General features: G+C 40.1%; 1 protein-coding gene across 1 annotated transcript in view; it reads right to left on the minus strand.

Moving 5' to 3' along the window:
* CFAP54 (cilia and flagella associated protein 54) overlaps nt 1-16,227 on the minus strand; it is a 355,855-nt gene that overhangs the window by 62,202 nt on the left and 277,426 nt on the right. The window contains exons 62-64 of the mRNA XM_075553212.1: nt 9,377-9,550; nt 7,761-7,984; nt 1,034-1,204 (exon numbers count right to left, since the gene is read on the minus strand). Coding sequence (XP_075409327.1) covers nt 1,034-1,204; nt 7,761-7,984; nt 9,377-9,550 — 569 coding nt within the window. The remainder of the gene's footprint in view (nt 1-1,033; nt 1,205-7,760; nt 7,985-9,376; nt 9,551-16,227) is intronic.

Consider the following 16,227-nt stretch of genomic DNA (forward strand, 5'->3'; position numbering starts at 1 on the left):
AAATAAATACTTGGATTTAGGATGTTTGTAGTAGAAGGAAGTTTTCGAGTCAGCTAGTGCATGCCTGACTTCTTCTGTAATACCCAAATCTCTCCTGTGGTAGTTATACAATCTGTTGTCAGTTTGAGAGGATTAAGAGTGAAGGGGTGGGGTTTAACCTGTCGATCAGGTCGCAGCTTGATGACCTCATTTGGAGGTACTAAAGAGATAAATAGCTTGCTGGAGGCAAGTCCCAGGCTGACTCCCTGTGAGACATTTCTTAGCCAAGACACATGGAGCTATACTGATGCTGCCAGAGCCCCGGGAGCTGGAGGAGCCACGTGGAGATCCCTGCCAGCACTGAAATGCATCTGCTGCCACTGGATCCACAAGCCTTCCCACCCACTGGCCTGTGATCTTCCTGCATTCAGCATTATTGCATGGCTGCATGAGTCGAAAGAGGAATTTATGGACTAGTATTGGACATATGGGTTAATATTGGACTAAGGACTTGATCTGCACTGGGCTGGGATGTTTTCTCAATGTTCAATTGTTCCTGTACATAAAGCTCTTTTTCATACACATATGAGTGTCTATGGATTTGCTTCTCTAGTCTACCCAGACTACCACATCTTCCCTAAAGTTCTCATAAAGTGACCCAAGGTTAATTTTGTATTTTTAACCTCTATGTATTATATCATTTCTGAACTTAAAGGCCTTAAAAAACAGTAGTTATATAGTTTCATTGCCTTTAGTGCTCTATTTTTGCAACTGGTTTGTTCTTTGGAGATCAAGTACAAAACTACACATTTTTCTTAAGCCTACAAGTACAGCCCCAAATATTTCTTACTTTGGTTTATAGGATAAATATTTTTAAAATGAAAATGATCAACCTGAATCAAACTTTCTTTCTTTAACCTCAAAGTCTGTCTCTTAGATAGTATAGGTTTCTGCCTGGATGACAGGAGGACACACTCTACTCTAAAAGTTAAAATGACCCACAAAAACTTTATATCTAAACAGAATATTTGGATTTGTGATTAAATTACCATACCATAGGCTCCGCTTCCTTTGGGGGTCCTTCCAGGGGAGGGCTGTACCATTGGAAACAAAGCTCTTTGTTTATAGCTCGTACTGTGGTGTCTGGCAGCAGCATATCTGTATAAGACGAGCTGGCAAGGATCCGTGCAGACGAGACAGAGTGGACAGAACTTTCCCGATACAACTAGGGCCCAAAGCAAAGGCAAACAAACAGCAGTTTGATAACTTGCAATGAATTCATTCAATAGTCAAAACATCTTAATTGACCACACCGAAAAACGCTGGGAAGTGTTTCAGCTTGTTTAATGGAAGTAGAACTTCCAGGAGTCTCTGGATGTTTCCGAGAGAAGATATTCCTATAGAAAAAAAGTAGGATCTTCAAAACCAAATAGATTCCACAAATGTCTTTTGGTTTTGTGACTCCCCCAGGGTGAAGCTCCACAGAGTCAATTCCCATGTGAGAACGTCACCTAGTTTGTTTCTGGTTCATATTCTGAGAATGTGGTTATACTTTATGATGTACTTCCCAATGGTAGTTTTTGTTTGGTTTGATTTTTCACAGCGCCATATGTACAATAGGGCACAGTTTTTCCTCAAAAGGGTTAAATCCATTCCTGCTGAGGCTTTAAATGAAAGCGAGTGGTTTATAAGTTCAGTGTGGTAAATCTGGGCCAGCGTCTTTGATGGAAGTTTGTTATTAGCCTAGATTCTTCAAGGGACGTAGATGTGAAGAATGCAATCAATAATGTCATACGTTACTTATTTAAGAAAGCAACTCATGATTGCTAACTACAAACAAAAATAACGGGTTAGGAAGAGAGGGAATACTTTCTCAAGTAAAGACCTTCTTCTTTCAAAATTAACTCCTTGGTGTTGCCTAGATTTATAGCCGGCTAGGAAGGCAGCTGTTCCTCTTTTATACTTTTGACACCTGAAGCATCTCAACGTTTGGTAACCCAACAGGAGCATGTCAGTGGCCAGAAAGGGATGCCTGGTGTTTCTATAAGACTTTTGTCCCTCCATTATTTTTTAGTCTATTCAAGATAGGCTATAAGACTGTCAGTGCAAGTCTTCAAAATCAAATAAAGACATTGACCTTTCAGGTTGTCTACTGACAAAAGGGGGAAAATGTCTTGACTGAAAGGTAAAATTAAATGTGAAAACTTTTCAGAATTGCATAGAAACTATCACAAAAGACACGATGAAGCCAGAATCCTCAATTATTAGCTCTATGATACTAAAAGTATCACACAATAAGCAGGACAATTAGTATTAAATCATGAAAAAATTACAGACAAAAGAGCTATACTAATTAGGAAGATCACCAAAAAATCAGCTAAATAATTGATTCAGGAAAAAAATACAGTTTATTTTCTCTCCCCCCCCCAACCCACCCCCATATCCATTTGGCTTTCAGCACCTCTGGCAATGGTTTTCACAGCACATTTATATTTCTACTAGCTGAGTGAAGATTTATTTTAAAAGATACTCTTATTCACTTATTTACATTGCATCCTTTTATGACACCATATGTAAGGTTTGGTGTCTAATAATGATAAACTGTAATAAACATTAATACAAAATAGATGTTTAATTTTATACTTAAATAAAACTTAACATCTAGTTGCCAATGGAATCAATTACATATATCTAACTGATGCGCTATTTTGAACACTTTTGTGGTTGCTGTTCCCGTGGTGAAAATAGACACAAAACATTTGCCCATTCCACAGTTTTTATGGGTGTGTAAAACCTAAGACAATGGTTATGCTCTCCATGTTGTGCCCCCCACATTCCTATGCTTTTATAATTATCCCACCACCGATAACACAAACGCAGTGCCCCCAAGCAAAAACTGCCCCTCCCTTTTCTTCTCATTTCACTCTCGATAGTCCCTAATAATCTGTGCTTTCCCCGTATCTGTGTATGTCCTTTTGCAACTAAGTGAATTTCATCCCATATAATAATTCCAAGGTTCAAGGGGTTGTGGCACGTCTCTCTACGTGGATGTACGAGTGTCTGTTTGGTGTTCCCAGTTTCACTTGTTTACAGTGTGCCCTTTTAATATGCTTGCTTTGTTGAAATGCAGCCACAGACAGACAGACAGGAGAAAAGCCTGTCTCACAAGCAGTTGACCTTGCATGACTTGTTACAGGCACACGGTCTAGGCACGAAGAGCTCAGCTCTGCACATGAAGGCAGTCAGATCGCTCTTGGGAATGGGTAATGCCATTTATGTGGCACCCTGCTTTCGCCATCACAAAGTTGTGACAGACTTGGTGACATACAGACTCCGCCATCAATGAGCCTGACTCCAAGAAACGATCCTTTTGGAAAGGCATCTACTTCTTTGTAGAACAAAACAGGTATAGGTATCAAATTATGGAAAGGACTTGATTGAAATAGCATCCTGAGTGACTAAAAGCTTAGAAGAACATTATTATGAAAATCAACCAAGCATGGAGTTGGCAAAAAAAAATCCTGAAAAGCTTTATGCTCATTAGCTGTCTACCACAGTGAACCTAACACATGATTATGTGGCTTACACCTGTCAGGCACATGACAGTGATCGCCAGAGCCGATTACCCTGGGAGAGTGTTACACTAATTATATATTTTAAAAAGAGCAAACAGGGTAAAACAAGTCTTTGATAATACTGCTGCCACAGAAATGTCAACTCTATTGCGACGTATTCGAGGTTGGCTATTGGGAGTATCGTGCTCAGGCACTGGGTAATGATAGGCTGTCCTGAATCCTAAAGCCCTCACATCGAGTTCCTTTCGCGCAGCCTTCAAGAAGCCGTAGAGATTAGCTCCCAGATCTTTAGAAGAGCTCCACAAGAACGAATTCATTAAAACTGGTGTTTCAATCTTCCCACCGTGACTCTTACTGCAAACCTGTGAGGGCAGCAGTTCTCAACCTGGGGCTCAAACGACCCTTTCACTGGGGTCACGCCATTCCTAACAGTAGCACAATTACAGTTTGAAGTCGCAGTGAAAGTAATGTTATGGTTGGGGGTCACCACGACAGGAGGAACTGTATGTAAGGGTCACAGCATAGGGAAGGCTGAGAACCACTGTCTTAGGGTGTTTGGGACATATTGGTAGTAGTCCTCAAAAGCAGTCATGGGTTCCCTGAAAGAGGGAATCAGAATTTAGTGTCGAATGAAAGTCATTCTATTCCTACCATGTATTCCATGCGAAGGGCCAGGCAACAGCACTATAATTCTGGCCTTTCCACCCTCTCATCCATTCTTCTCTTGAGGGGAAAAGAATTTGGGGCACACTTTGTTCTGTCCTTTATTCTTGAGAGTGGATTGCTTGGGGGGAGTGATTTCATGCAATCGGCTTAAGAAAGAAGCTTGTCCATGAGGAGATTGTTGTGGGTAGTTTGTCCTCAAGCCAACCCAGCTCATGGCAAGCCCCGTGCCCCTGTGACTGCAATTTTTTCCCACTGTGCAATCCACTTCAGTGCCTGAAGCCCACGGGGGTAAACCATGCAATGGTTCGGGGTGACAGTTTGCTTTCGCGTGGGACACTGTGAGAGGTCCATGGGTTCGGAGACTGCAATCTTAACAGAAGCCAATCTACCAGTTTACCTTCTGCACTACCACTGGGTAGAATCAAACCAACAATCTTAAGTAAGCTATGACGTACAAATCATTTGTGCTACTGAGGGATGGTGTGCGACCTTGAACCCCAAAACCAAACCCACTGCCTCCCTGTGATCTTACGTAGATTCCAAGACTGCAAATCCTTACAGAAGCAGAGAGCCTCGTCTTTCCTTCTCAGAACTACTGTTGAGTTGGAACCACTGACCGTATGGCTGGCAGCCCATTGCCTAACCCAGAGAACCACCCGGCCCCTTTTGTGAACTACTTATGCCCGTGGCTGGATTGAACAATATGTCTATTTTGATATTCGTTACTAGGAAGACCATTTGCCAGTAGATATAAACCGTACCCTATGATAACAACTTAAGACTCATAAAAATGTTATTTTCAAATCACAACCTGTTATTTTCTTTTAATACTCAGATGGTTTAAACATGATCAGGGACTATGAGTGTTGACTACTGAGCTCCCCCAATACCTGAGTAACTGGGAGGGAGGGGAAATAATGTGGAAAATATGATTGAATACACTATCCTGGGGGAAACTCCGCCCCCCCCCGACAAAAAACATTTAAGAATCACTTCTCAATATGAATTTTAATACATTGAATGGTTCTTTTTCACTAGTGTTTTAAAATCTTAATTTGTTATAGTCATCTGACTCTCAAATATTCAAAAGAGAGCGACCTAGAAAATTATGACTCTCTACCCAAGACATAGGTTTTCTATTCTGGGGTAAGTCATCGTTTCAATTTATTTCTCTGTGATAGCCGGCGATATAAACTGTCTCTTTCTTATGGGCAAGTCTATCATTGTAAAAACTAGAAACCTCTGAGGTGCAGGCCAAAGTCAAGAAAAAAGTTTAAGATAAATGAGTACTGCTTTCTGGTTTAGGAAGAATTTTGTGCAAATGAAGTGATCTATCGACAAACATTTACTGGAAGTTCAGAATTCGATGATCGGATCTACTTGAAGTTTTCCACCAAAATCTCAAACACTCTCTCCAAAGCAGGATCTATCTATCAGTTTCCTTCACAAGCCTGGTCATAATCCTATGTTATCTCTTATCTGTCAGTGATACCACCATTCCCTAAGAATCAGTCAAATTCCACATGGGGGAGTCGACTTTGATTCTTCCCTGTAGTTCACTTTTCATTGTCAAAGGGTGACCAAGTTTCGGTTTTGACTTTAATTTAAATTCTTTTTCTTGATGTCTGTCTTGAAAAAAAACCCCATCTTACTATTAATTAGGCTGAGGTTTACAGAGCATTCCATCAGTTTTACATCCAACAAGCCATACATATTTTGTTTCAATTTATCCATTGCAATCCTCTCAGTGCACCGTCACACACTTCACTTTGTCCCTGTTTTCCTTTCCTCTCCTAAACCCCCGAACTTTAACATTGGATAAATGCTGCCTATTCATCTCAAGTGATTGTTTTTGTGTTTGGTTGGTTTGGGTTTTTTTTCTTTTTTTTTTTTATCACAGGTGTGAGTTTGGTTCAGACTCAAAGGGAGACTAAGGGCCATAGTCACAGGGTCCCACCTGTGTCTTTCCAATATGCAAGCCCGGCCGACTTTATGCCTTTGAGTTTTGTTTCACATGTTTCTCTCACTCTATCCAGGAGCAGCCAGTGCGATCCTTTGCAGCCAGCACGATCTCTGTTAGTGGTCGGCACACCCCATCTCGTTCTCCTGGTCTCATGATTATAGGGACTGGTGTTTGTGTGTTCCATTAGTCGACGGGATGAGTGGTTTCTATGTGTCTTTTGGCCTTTATCACTCTTCTTTTTTCCAGATTGGGAGAGACCAGTAGTTGCATCGTAGATGGCTATTTCGCAACTTTTATTATCTCAGTTGCTCCTCACTCACATAGGGTGCATTGAAAACATGGTCTTGGTGAACTATGCTGTGCCAATAAGCCCTGGGTTCTCCTGAGACTGCAGTCCTGACCCTTCAGGTGTGGTTTTTTTTCTTCCAATTTTAGTTAACTAACAATTAATTACAATTTTAGATAGCTTTCTTTTCCCATCTGTCATACACATTATTGACTGTCAAACTGATAAATTTGCATATTGTTTTTCCTCTTAGCTCTTCCATTTTCTCTGAAAAAAAAATCTTTATAGAATTATCCTGTCCTTTTCCTCTACGTGTGTGACACTGTTTCTTTACTGCCACACAAAGTCTACCTACGGGAAAACTGCCATTTCCATCCCGTCTTCCTCCAACCACTAAGATGCGTGTTGTGGAGTAAACTAGCTTGCATAGTCCAACTATTTCTAAGTAAAACTTTTACTTTTGCATTATCTTCCAATATATCCATTTTGTTAGTTTATTGAAATACCACTAGTAATTTAAACTTTAAAAATATGTCTTATCAATAGACATCCTTTTCTAAGGATTCTTTATTTGAAAATCTGATAAATTCTTTTCTATGGATAACACTTTCTAAAAAAACTTTTAAATTGTTTTTAATGAGCCTTAATATTTATTCATTTTAACAGTTATGAAAAGTATATAGAGGGAATTATTTTAATTTACACATTCACAACAATGGGGAAGAAATTGAGAGGAGATTTAGAAATCATCTATTCTAGTTTTCTTGTAGGGTAACTACCTTGAAATGTGTGCAATGTTTGTCTGGAAGATGTTGTTTGGTACAGGGAGATAGAAAATTATTATATATTTTGAAGACTATCTGGGGACAACAGGGAGCCTTGGTGGCACAATTGTTAAGTTAACCAAAAGATTGGTGATTAAAATCCCACCAGCCACCCTCATGAAACCCCTCCCCCCACCCATCTGTTTCTGTAAAGATTACAGCCAAGCAAACCCTAGGAGGAAGTCCCACCCTGTCACATGGGGCTACTGTGCGATGGGATGAACTCTGTCATGCCTACCACCACCACCAATACATGAGCCAGAACACTGGAAACGTGATGGAGTGTCCTACAATTTCAAGAGGCTTTGCTGACCTCTGAGTATGGTACAGTCAAAATAGTCTTTCTCCAGAGCTCTCAGGGAATCAGAACCTGTTGTGCCAACATTGAGACTAATCTGCCTCCAGGAGCATTAGAAGGATGCTTCCAGAAACTTTTGCAAAAATATATAAATGCTTAAAAACCTTACCTTGAATGAGGACTCCTGTGAGCCCTTTTCTGAAAAAGATGGCTTTTCCCATCCTAGAAAAAGTTCTTTGGGGAATTCTTCGATACAAGAGGAAGAGTACATCTGTAAGAATTTTTTCAGGAAAAAATGCATTTCTTTTTGGCGCAAAATTAATCCAGAGTTGAAAAGGGAGGTGCACAGTGTATCATCCGGCAACGCAATTCCATGTCCTGGCTTTGTAAATGCTTAAAGAAGAAAAATAGCTTAATTTAGTCATCTTACATTAAAAAAATGGCCTCCGCTTTGTTGGTAGTAATTCTCTAATCATTTCCCTTCTTTATCCTTAGTTCAGCTAGAGGCTGTGAGCAGTTTTCCACCAACTTAAAGACGAGTGGAGTTGCTTCTTGATAATGAAAGAGAAAATCTTAGAGATATGGGGGATATGACTTTAGGCTCGAAGGCTATATTCTATCTAGATATTTTGTTTGGGGATCCCCCCATGTCCCCCAAAAAACTCAAGGTAAGGATGTAGGTGAAGGTAGTTTATTTGAAAAATGATCTTTGGGACACCAGTAAGAAATGGGGAAAGAGTGACAGGAAAAATCAAAGAATAAATACGGAGTTAATAAAATGGACTGTAGCAATAGACTGGGGAGACTCAATGCTGCTAGGGGCCTTTTGCATTACCATGTAAAACCCTCTCACTGAGGGACGAATGAGAAAGCTGGAAGATCACCCACCAACTCCCTCCTTCATTACCTGGGTGGATAGAATCCCTGACCTTTCCCCCTGCCCTTCGTGGAGGCCTGGAGAGACACAATGGCTTCTGAGGAAGGTCAGCAGGCAAAATACCTTGAGCGATTGTGGTCAGAAGTAACAGCAGGTGAACTCAGAGGTGAACAGATTCAAATTAGGCAGGGCATTAACAAAGTCTGCGACACTGGCCCATAGGCACCTTCTCAGCAATTGTGTTTCCCTTGCTCTTGCCCCATCAGAATGCGTCTCTTACCCTGAATACCTTTCTGAATGTTTAACTGTTCTACTAAGAACGTCTCGTATTTATAGTAGTCATACTAGGACTCCGTCTGTCTGTTCTGCTGGCTTCTCCATCACTGGGCAGAAGCATGGGTCAAACTCTTGTCTGAGTGCATTGACAAATGTCCCAGGATCACCAATTTCATGGCCACAAGTGTGAGACAAATTAAAACAGCTAATATGCATATTATTTTGCCAGTAACAATGATTTAAAACTCCATGGAGCTAAATTTACCATGTGAAGTAATGCATTTTTCCCTCTTATAGATAATCACGCGGGGACATTCTTCAAGCCAGTTTTTCATTCTGTGAGTTTTATTAGCTGTCACTTGATCGCACTGATTTCTCTTCTGAGCCTGTACTACTCTAGCAGTCGTTTGAAGCCTCTGGGGGATCCCATATAGCAATAATTCTAAACATATGAAGCAAAATACATAAACCTCCAAAGGAAACTAGCAATATTGACATGGTTTTCCATAGTTCTAGTTAAAAAATCCTGAGGTTTTCATTTTCGGATGAAAGTTAATTCAGAAAAGTATCGTAAGCATGACTTAAGCAGGGACTAACACAAACACCTCCTGTCTCAATCCATCAAAACCTACCTAGCAGTTTGCTCATATTATTAATTCTTTGTAATTGAATATAGTAGCGAATTAGAAGAATCCATGTAATATCGTCTCTAGTCTGAGTCTTCTTTTTAGCATCTGTGTTCTCACACATGTCATCACCTTGGTATAAATATGTGAAGCTAGTCTGGAAGGCAACTTGGTAATTATCTGAAAGTAAAAAATAAAAAATTGTTGTAGTAATATGCTATTTTCCCTTGAAAAATAAATGAATACGAACAAAAAAATCTCCCACAACTCATAAAAGACTGACATGTGAGGCTCTACCAGATTTTTTTTTTAGTATATGTGCTGCCGAAGTGAGTGCCAGATTTTTTAAATGATGCTTTTAAAAAAAATATTTAAACACACAAATAAAAGATAAACCATAGACTAAGAGAAGACATGCAGGGCTTCAAATTTTTCATGGAAAATTTTCATCATCTTTTCATTTTATTTATCCATGAATGTTTCGAAGCCCCCTTGCATTTCTTTTTTTTTTGCCCCCTTGCATTTCTAATGCCTATTAAGAGCAAAGTATTATTTTTCCTAATATGTAAAAAGACACCCCATAAATCAACAAGTAAAAGTCAAACAATCCAATAAAAAAGCAGGCAAAGAATTTCAACAAGCCATTTATAGGAAAAGAAACCCAAATGTCCAGAATTATTAGCAACACCACCAACCAGGGAAATATAAACTAAAATGGAATACAACATCACATCCTTCATGAGTTGACAGAGACTAAAATCTAAAAATAATAAATACTGGTAATAAAGTAACAAAACTGAAATTCTCATACAGTGCTTGTGAGAGCAATTTAGGAAAGCAATTTGACATGAGCTAATAAAATAAAAACTGCAGATACAAATATAGATGGATATCAGAAATCTGGACGAAAGATGCTCATGGAAAATATGTTTGAGTTTTTTTAAAAGGAAACTTGGAAAAATAGACATAGGTCTGCTAATTTGATGATACTTTAAGTGAATGATGAACTAGGTCTACAAATGAGAAAGTAGAGTGTAGGCTTAGTTCAAGTCCCAGCTGCACTATTCACTAATTAGTATGACTTTGAACTTTTTTATACAATGGGTTTTATTGGGAAGCCTTGTTCTCTCTACCCCATTGCCCTGATCTTGCACCGTTAAACTTTTTGTCCTCAGAACTCAACAGGAACTTGACTGCAGTCTCCGAGATACCCAAAGTACCATTTTAAGGCAGTGTAACTGGATGAGTGCAGACTTGTTTCAGAAAGGCTGGAAGGATGCACCACCACCTTGAGAAAGGTACAGACCCAATGGAGGACATGCCAAGAAGCAATAGCTTCACCCTTTGATATTTTTGTTTTAAAAAGGTCTCTATGAGTTTGACCTATCCACAAATGTGATTTCAGATGTACGGAATAATAAACAATGCCTAGTCTCGGAGAGAGGGAGACAATTCCAAAGAAAATTGGGCCTGGTTCCCGAATAAGCACTTCCAGAACAACACTATTCAAAGACCAACAAACTAGAAGTAAAAGTGCTCCACCTCATTACTCATTCAGGTGAATTTTAAATTAAAACCACTTTGGGGGACTTCTAGATCATTCTCTCCTGATATTGAAAACATTATATGTTAGAGTGCAGCAGTTCCACTCCTTAGTACTTATGCAGTATCAAAACTGTAGTTGTTGGTGTTGATTGGAGCATTATTCATGACCCTGTCCTGAAGACCTAGATCTCTCTCAATGGGACTATTTAAAATAAATTGTGCTATTCATCCAACAAAGGTATGAATCATGCAAACACAATGTTGAACAAAGTAGCAATCGATTTTAAAAATACAGACTATTGTTTTATTTATAGATTGTTACAAAATTTGCAAAACAAATCTCTTCTCCTAAAACTCAGGAGGAAGGAGGTCTGTGACTAGAAACAAGGGTGGGCATGAGGAAGGTGTTGGCTCTGGGGGCTGGTTATAGTGCATTTCTTGACCCCGCGATGGTTATGTGTTCCCTTTTGTGGTAATCAAGATCGATCTATGTGATTTGTGCCTTTACTACATTTGTGTTATGTCAAAATGATACATTATTTACAAAAATAATTTTGTAGTGGCTTGTAGTTCGAACTTCTTTTTCTGGTGAAATGAGCTTGTATGTCACTAAAGATTTCGAGTCTGCTTTACTTTTATTTTTCCACTTTTTTAGCCAGTCAGATCAAGATTTAGATCTGAGGGGTAATGAATCTGAAGGGGTTCGTTCATTCTTTCATTTGTTTTCCCCCCATGAAGCAATTTTCCTTTCATTCAATTCAATAATTATTCTTCTTCTTCTGCTCCTGCTTCTTCTTTCCTATTTAACCCTCCTGCCCCCCCCCCCCCCCAGCCACTCTCTCCTCCCTCGACCCACCCTCGCCATCCCTTCAACTCTCCCTTTGCCCATCCCCATCTCTGGCCTCCGAGTAGTTATCTAAGTCTTGTCTTTTGGTATATAAATCACTTCTTTTCTGTTTTTGCTTATAACAATGGTGATAATAAAATTTATTTTGTAAGACAGACTGAGTGTTTTTGATGAATAAAATTCCATAGTATAACTGTGGCAGTTATACTGTAGTTTATCCATTCTTCCATAGCTGTTTTCTTTGTTTTGGGTTCCATGTTCTGTTAGTCTGGGTTGACTAGAGAAACAAATTCATGGACACTCATATGTGTGGAACATACCTTGATATTAAAGACCAATCATACATTATGAAAACATCCCAGCACAGTCCAGATCAAGTCCAGAAGTGCGATATTACCACATATGTCGGTACCAGTCCATAAATCCCTCTATAGACTCACACAACGCAGGCAATGACGCTGAGTCCAGGAAGATCACAGGAAAGTGGATGGAAAGTATTGTGGATCCAGTGGTGGTAGAAGCATCTCAGCACTAGCAAGGGTCTCCATGTGGCTCCCCTAGCTCCGTGGCTCTGGCTCCATCAGTGTAGCTCCATGTGTCTTATCAATAGGAATGTGTAGCATAGAGAGTGTATCTGGCCTCCAAAGAGCTATTTATCTCCATCATGCCTCCAAATAAGTTCATCAACCTGCAACCTGATTGACAGGCTAGATTTCATCCCTTCATAAGTTGACAGTAGATTATGTAACTGCCACACATTTTCACTGTTGTTGAAATTGTTATAATAAACAAACATAGGTGGACATATGTCTGTCCATATTGTACTCTTAATTTCTTTAGAGATATTGCTGGATCATAAGGTATTTCGATTTCTACTTGTGCCATACTGATTTTCATAACGGTTATACAATTCTACAGTTCCACCAGCAAGGTAAAAGCATTCTTATCTCTCCACAACCTCTACAGCGTTTTCTATTTTCTGTTTTATTGAACATGTTACTATTGGCATGTCCATTTTCCCCTTGGATATCATCCAAAATAGCACAGAATACAAGTGCCCCAAACAAAAAGTAACACAAGCAAATTCCATTTTCAACTAATCAAGAGAGAGCTAAAATCTCAACAACAACAAAAGTGATGGAGTGGTGCCCAAAAGATGAAGTAGAAGACACAAGGAAAGCAGCAAAGAAATGACAGTGTCAGGTACATCTCAAAAAGAAATAGCAAAGTATACTTCTTGATGGTGAACTGCACATTTGCAAACAGTATTAGTTGTCAATTAAGTGGACGTATCATTTTGAGACCAATTGTTCATTAGCTTCCGTCACAAATGAACTAATCTACAGAAATGACCCAAGTTTCCGTTTTGCTTATAGGATACCAAGGCAAACACTATAGACCCAGAGATCATTTTGTGAATTGTGATGGTTACTCTGGTGAGGTGCTATTGTATTGGTTCCAAATCATAGAGACCCTGTATGCAGCAGAATGCTCACAACTGGTAGCATTGCTGTGTCAATTCATCCCATTGAATGCCTTCCTCTCTCCCCTGACACTCTGCTTGACCGTGTATGCGGCCCTTCCCCAGGGACGTGTCCCTTGGTGCAGCAAATTATTTAATATGTCCCTTCTAACCAGAGTCTTCTGTTTCATCAGGTATTATAAATCCTCACCCCCATGCCTGTGACAATGGGCCCATTTGGGAGTGAATCTTCTGTTGTGGCAATGAGGCAGGATTAAGGTAAGATGCATATTGAGCCCTAACCTTATGAAAAAGGCTCATGTCACCCCTCTTTGCTTCCTGGAGGGTGGAGTCTGCAACCAATATATAGGAATGCCTTTGAGACTGGAAAATTAGCCATCATCTTTGATATCTGTGTTAAAACAAAGACTAAGTTCCGAATTTAACTTATCTCCTTATTAAGCAAGCTGCCAGCTTGATAAATTAAAAATAGCCGAAGAATTGGGATCACAGAACAGACTGAAACCAGACCTGGCCTGCTTAGCATGTGCACCGATAACCAATGGGTCCACAACCTGACCTTTTGATGCCAAAAGATTGCACAAACATTTCCTTCATTGAAAAACCAATGCTTCAGTTGTGGGCCAAAGGCCATCTTTGTGACCTCCCTACTTACCAACAGATGCTGTGGACAACACTACTTCTTGTGTTGAATCATCTTTAAGAATGCCAGTCAGATGTCAGTTACTGCCCTAGAAGAATCAGTGTTCAGTGATGTAAGACCCAGTGTGCTCTTTGCTTGGCCAACCAAGTAAGAACTTCTTGAGGCCATTTTGTATCTCTGCAGCTGCACAAAGCCAGATGTAAAAGGCTATGATCACACTTTGGAAAAACTCGCTCTTTATCCATGTGTGCATCTGACTCATCTCTGGCTGACCTCCAGTTCATGGGACTTAAGCCAGCTACCTTTCTCCTGACCTGATTTACCAGCTTGCACAGTCTTCTGAGCCAAGAGCCTGTCCTCTGTCCTGTCGATTTGGGCTCACCAGCCCCTGCAACCACATGGGTGAGGAGAATATTTCAAACTGACATCTGAACTATAACTTTGGGATTTTTCAGCTTCCACAACCTCAAGAGCCATTTCCTTAATGATTCATGAGTTCTAGGAGATATTGTAGAGAATTCCCAAAGACCTAAGACATGAGTAAGAACACTGAGAGGTTTCTTGTAATAGTGTTCTGTAGTTTTCCCCATATAGATCTTTTGTTTTTTTAGTCAGGTGTATTCCTAGATATTTTGATTTGTGTTTGGCTATTGTGAAGGGTACCACCTTTCTGATCTCCTCTTCTGTGGTCTTATCCAATGTGTATAACAGTCCGATGGACTTATGTTTGTTGATCTTGTATCCTGCCACTCTGCCAAACTCCTCTATTGCTTCCAGTACTCCCCTTGTGGAAATTTTGGGATTTTCCATATATAAAATCATATCATCTGCTAATAATGATAGTTTCACCTCTTCCTTCCCCAGATGAATACCTTTGATGTCTCCTCTTTGCCTTATGCTGTTAGCTAAAACCTCCAGCACGATATTAAATAAGAGTGGAGACAAAGCGCATCCTTTTCTGGTCCCCTTTTTCAGTGGGATTGTGTTAGTCTTTTCTCCACTGACTACCATGTTGGCTGTTGGTTTTTCAAATATAGCTTGTATTGTCTTGAGGAACTTTCCTTCTGTTCCTAGCTTCTCTAGTGTCTTAAACAGACCTTGAAGTAAACTCCAAACTATTAGGGCCATCAATGAGGGAATTGGGACCACCTTGAGAACATTGGCACAGGGAATACACAGGCTATCAGAAATAGGGAAGGACACAAATACAGAGGAGGCACAAATTGACAAATGAGATATACTGAAGATAAAACACCTGTGTACATCGAAAGAATTCACCAAGAGAGTAATAAGAGAGTCCGCGGACTGGGAAAACATCTTTTGCAGTGACATATCAGACAAAGGCTGTATTACTAAAATCTACAATAATCTGCTAGATTTCAAAAAGAAAAAAAACCAATTGCCCACTTGAGAGGTGGGCAAAGGACTTGAATAGAAGTTTCACAGGGGCAGAAATCTGAATGGCCAACAAATATATGAGAAAATGGTCCTGATCTTTAGCCATAAGAGAAATGCAAATTAAAACAACAATGAGGCACCACCTAACACCCTCAAAGGTAGCCCAATTCAAAAAAATCAGAAAGCAACAGTGTTGGAGGGGCTCTGGGGAGACAACAACTCTCATCCACTGCTGGTGGACTTGTAAGTATGTATGATCACTATGGAAATCGATCTGGTGATATCTAAAACAGATGGAAATTGAGTTACCATACGACCCAGCAACCCCCCTATACTGGGCATATACCCAGAAGAGGCAAGAAACAAACCAAGGCCAGACATCAGTGCTCCAATGTTCATTGTGGCACAGTTCACAATTGCAAGGAGTTGGAAGCTACCCAAATTTCCATCAACTGATGATTGGATTAAAAAACTGTGGTATATACATACAATAGGGTACTACACATAGCTAAAAAGCAGTGATGGACGTATCAAGCACATCGCTGCATGGGAAGAACTGGAGGAAATCATGCTAAGTGAAGTAAGTCAGGCACAAAGGACAAGTACAACATGAGTCCGCTGAGGTAAGCTTTAAAAAAAGTGTAAAAGGGGCATAGGGAAAAAAGCTACTGTATACAAACATTCTTGGGGTGAGGACCGTGTAGTACGGCAGGGACCAGATCAAATGCAGAGATGCAGATGGTAGACTACTGGGGCGGAGGTGGTGAAAGGAAAAAAACTGATGAAAATAAGGGAGAAATGGGTAGCGGGGGTAAGGGGAGCTAACCCACCCAAGGGGAGGGTATTGTTTATATCTCCACAGGGAAAGAGGGACCAGACTTCAACCCAGTGTCTGAAGGTGTGAATGCTACATTCCGGCATGGAGTAGGGAACCAGTGGCG

Source organism: Tenrec ecaudatus, chromosome 6, assembly GCF_050624435.1.
Source record: "Tenrec ecaudatus isolate mTenEca1 chromosome 6, mTenEca1.hap1, whole genome shotgun sequence".
NCBI lineage: Eukaryota > Metazoa > Chordata > Mammalia > Afrosoricida > Tenrecidae > Tenrec > Tenrec ecaudatus.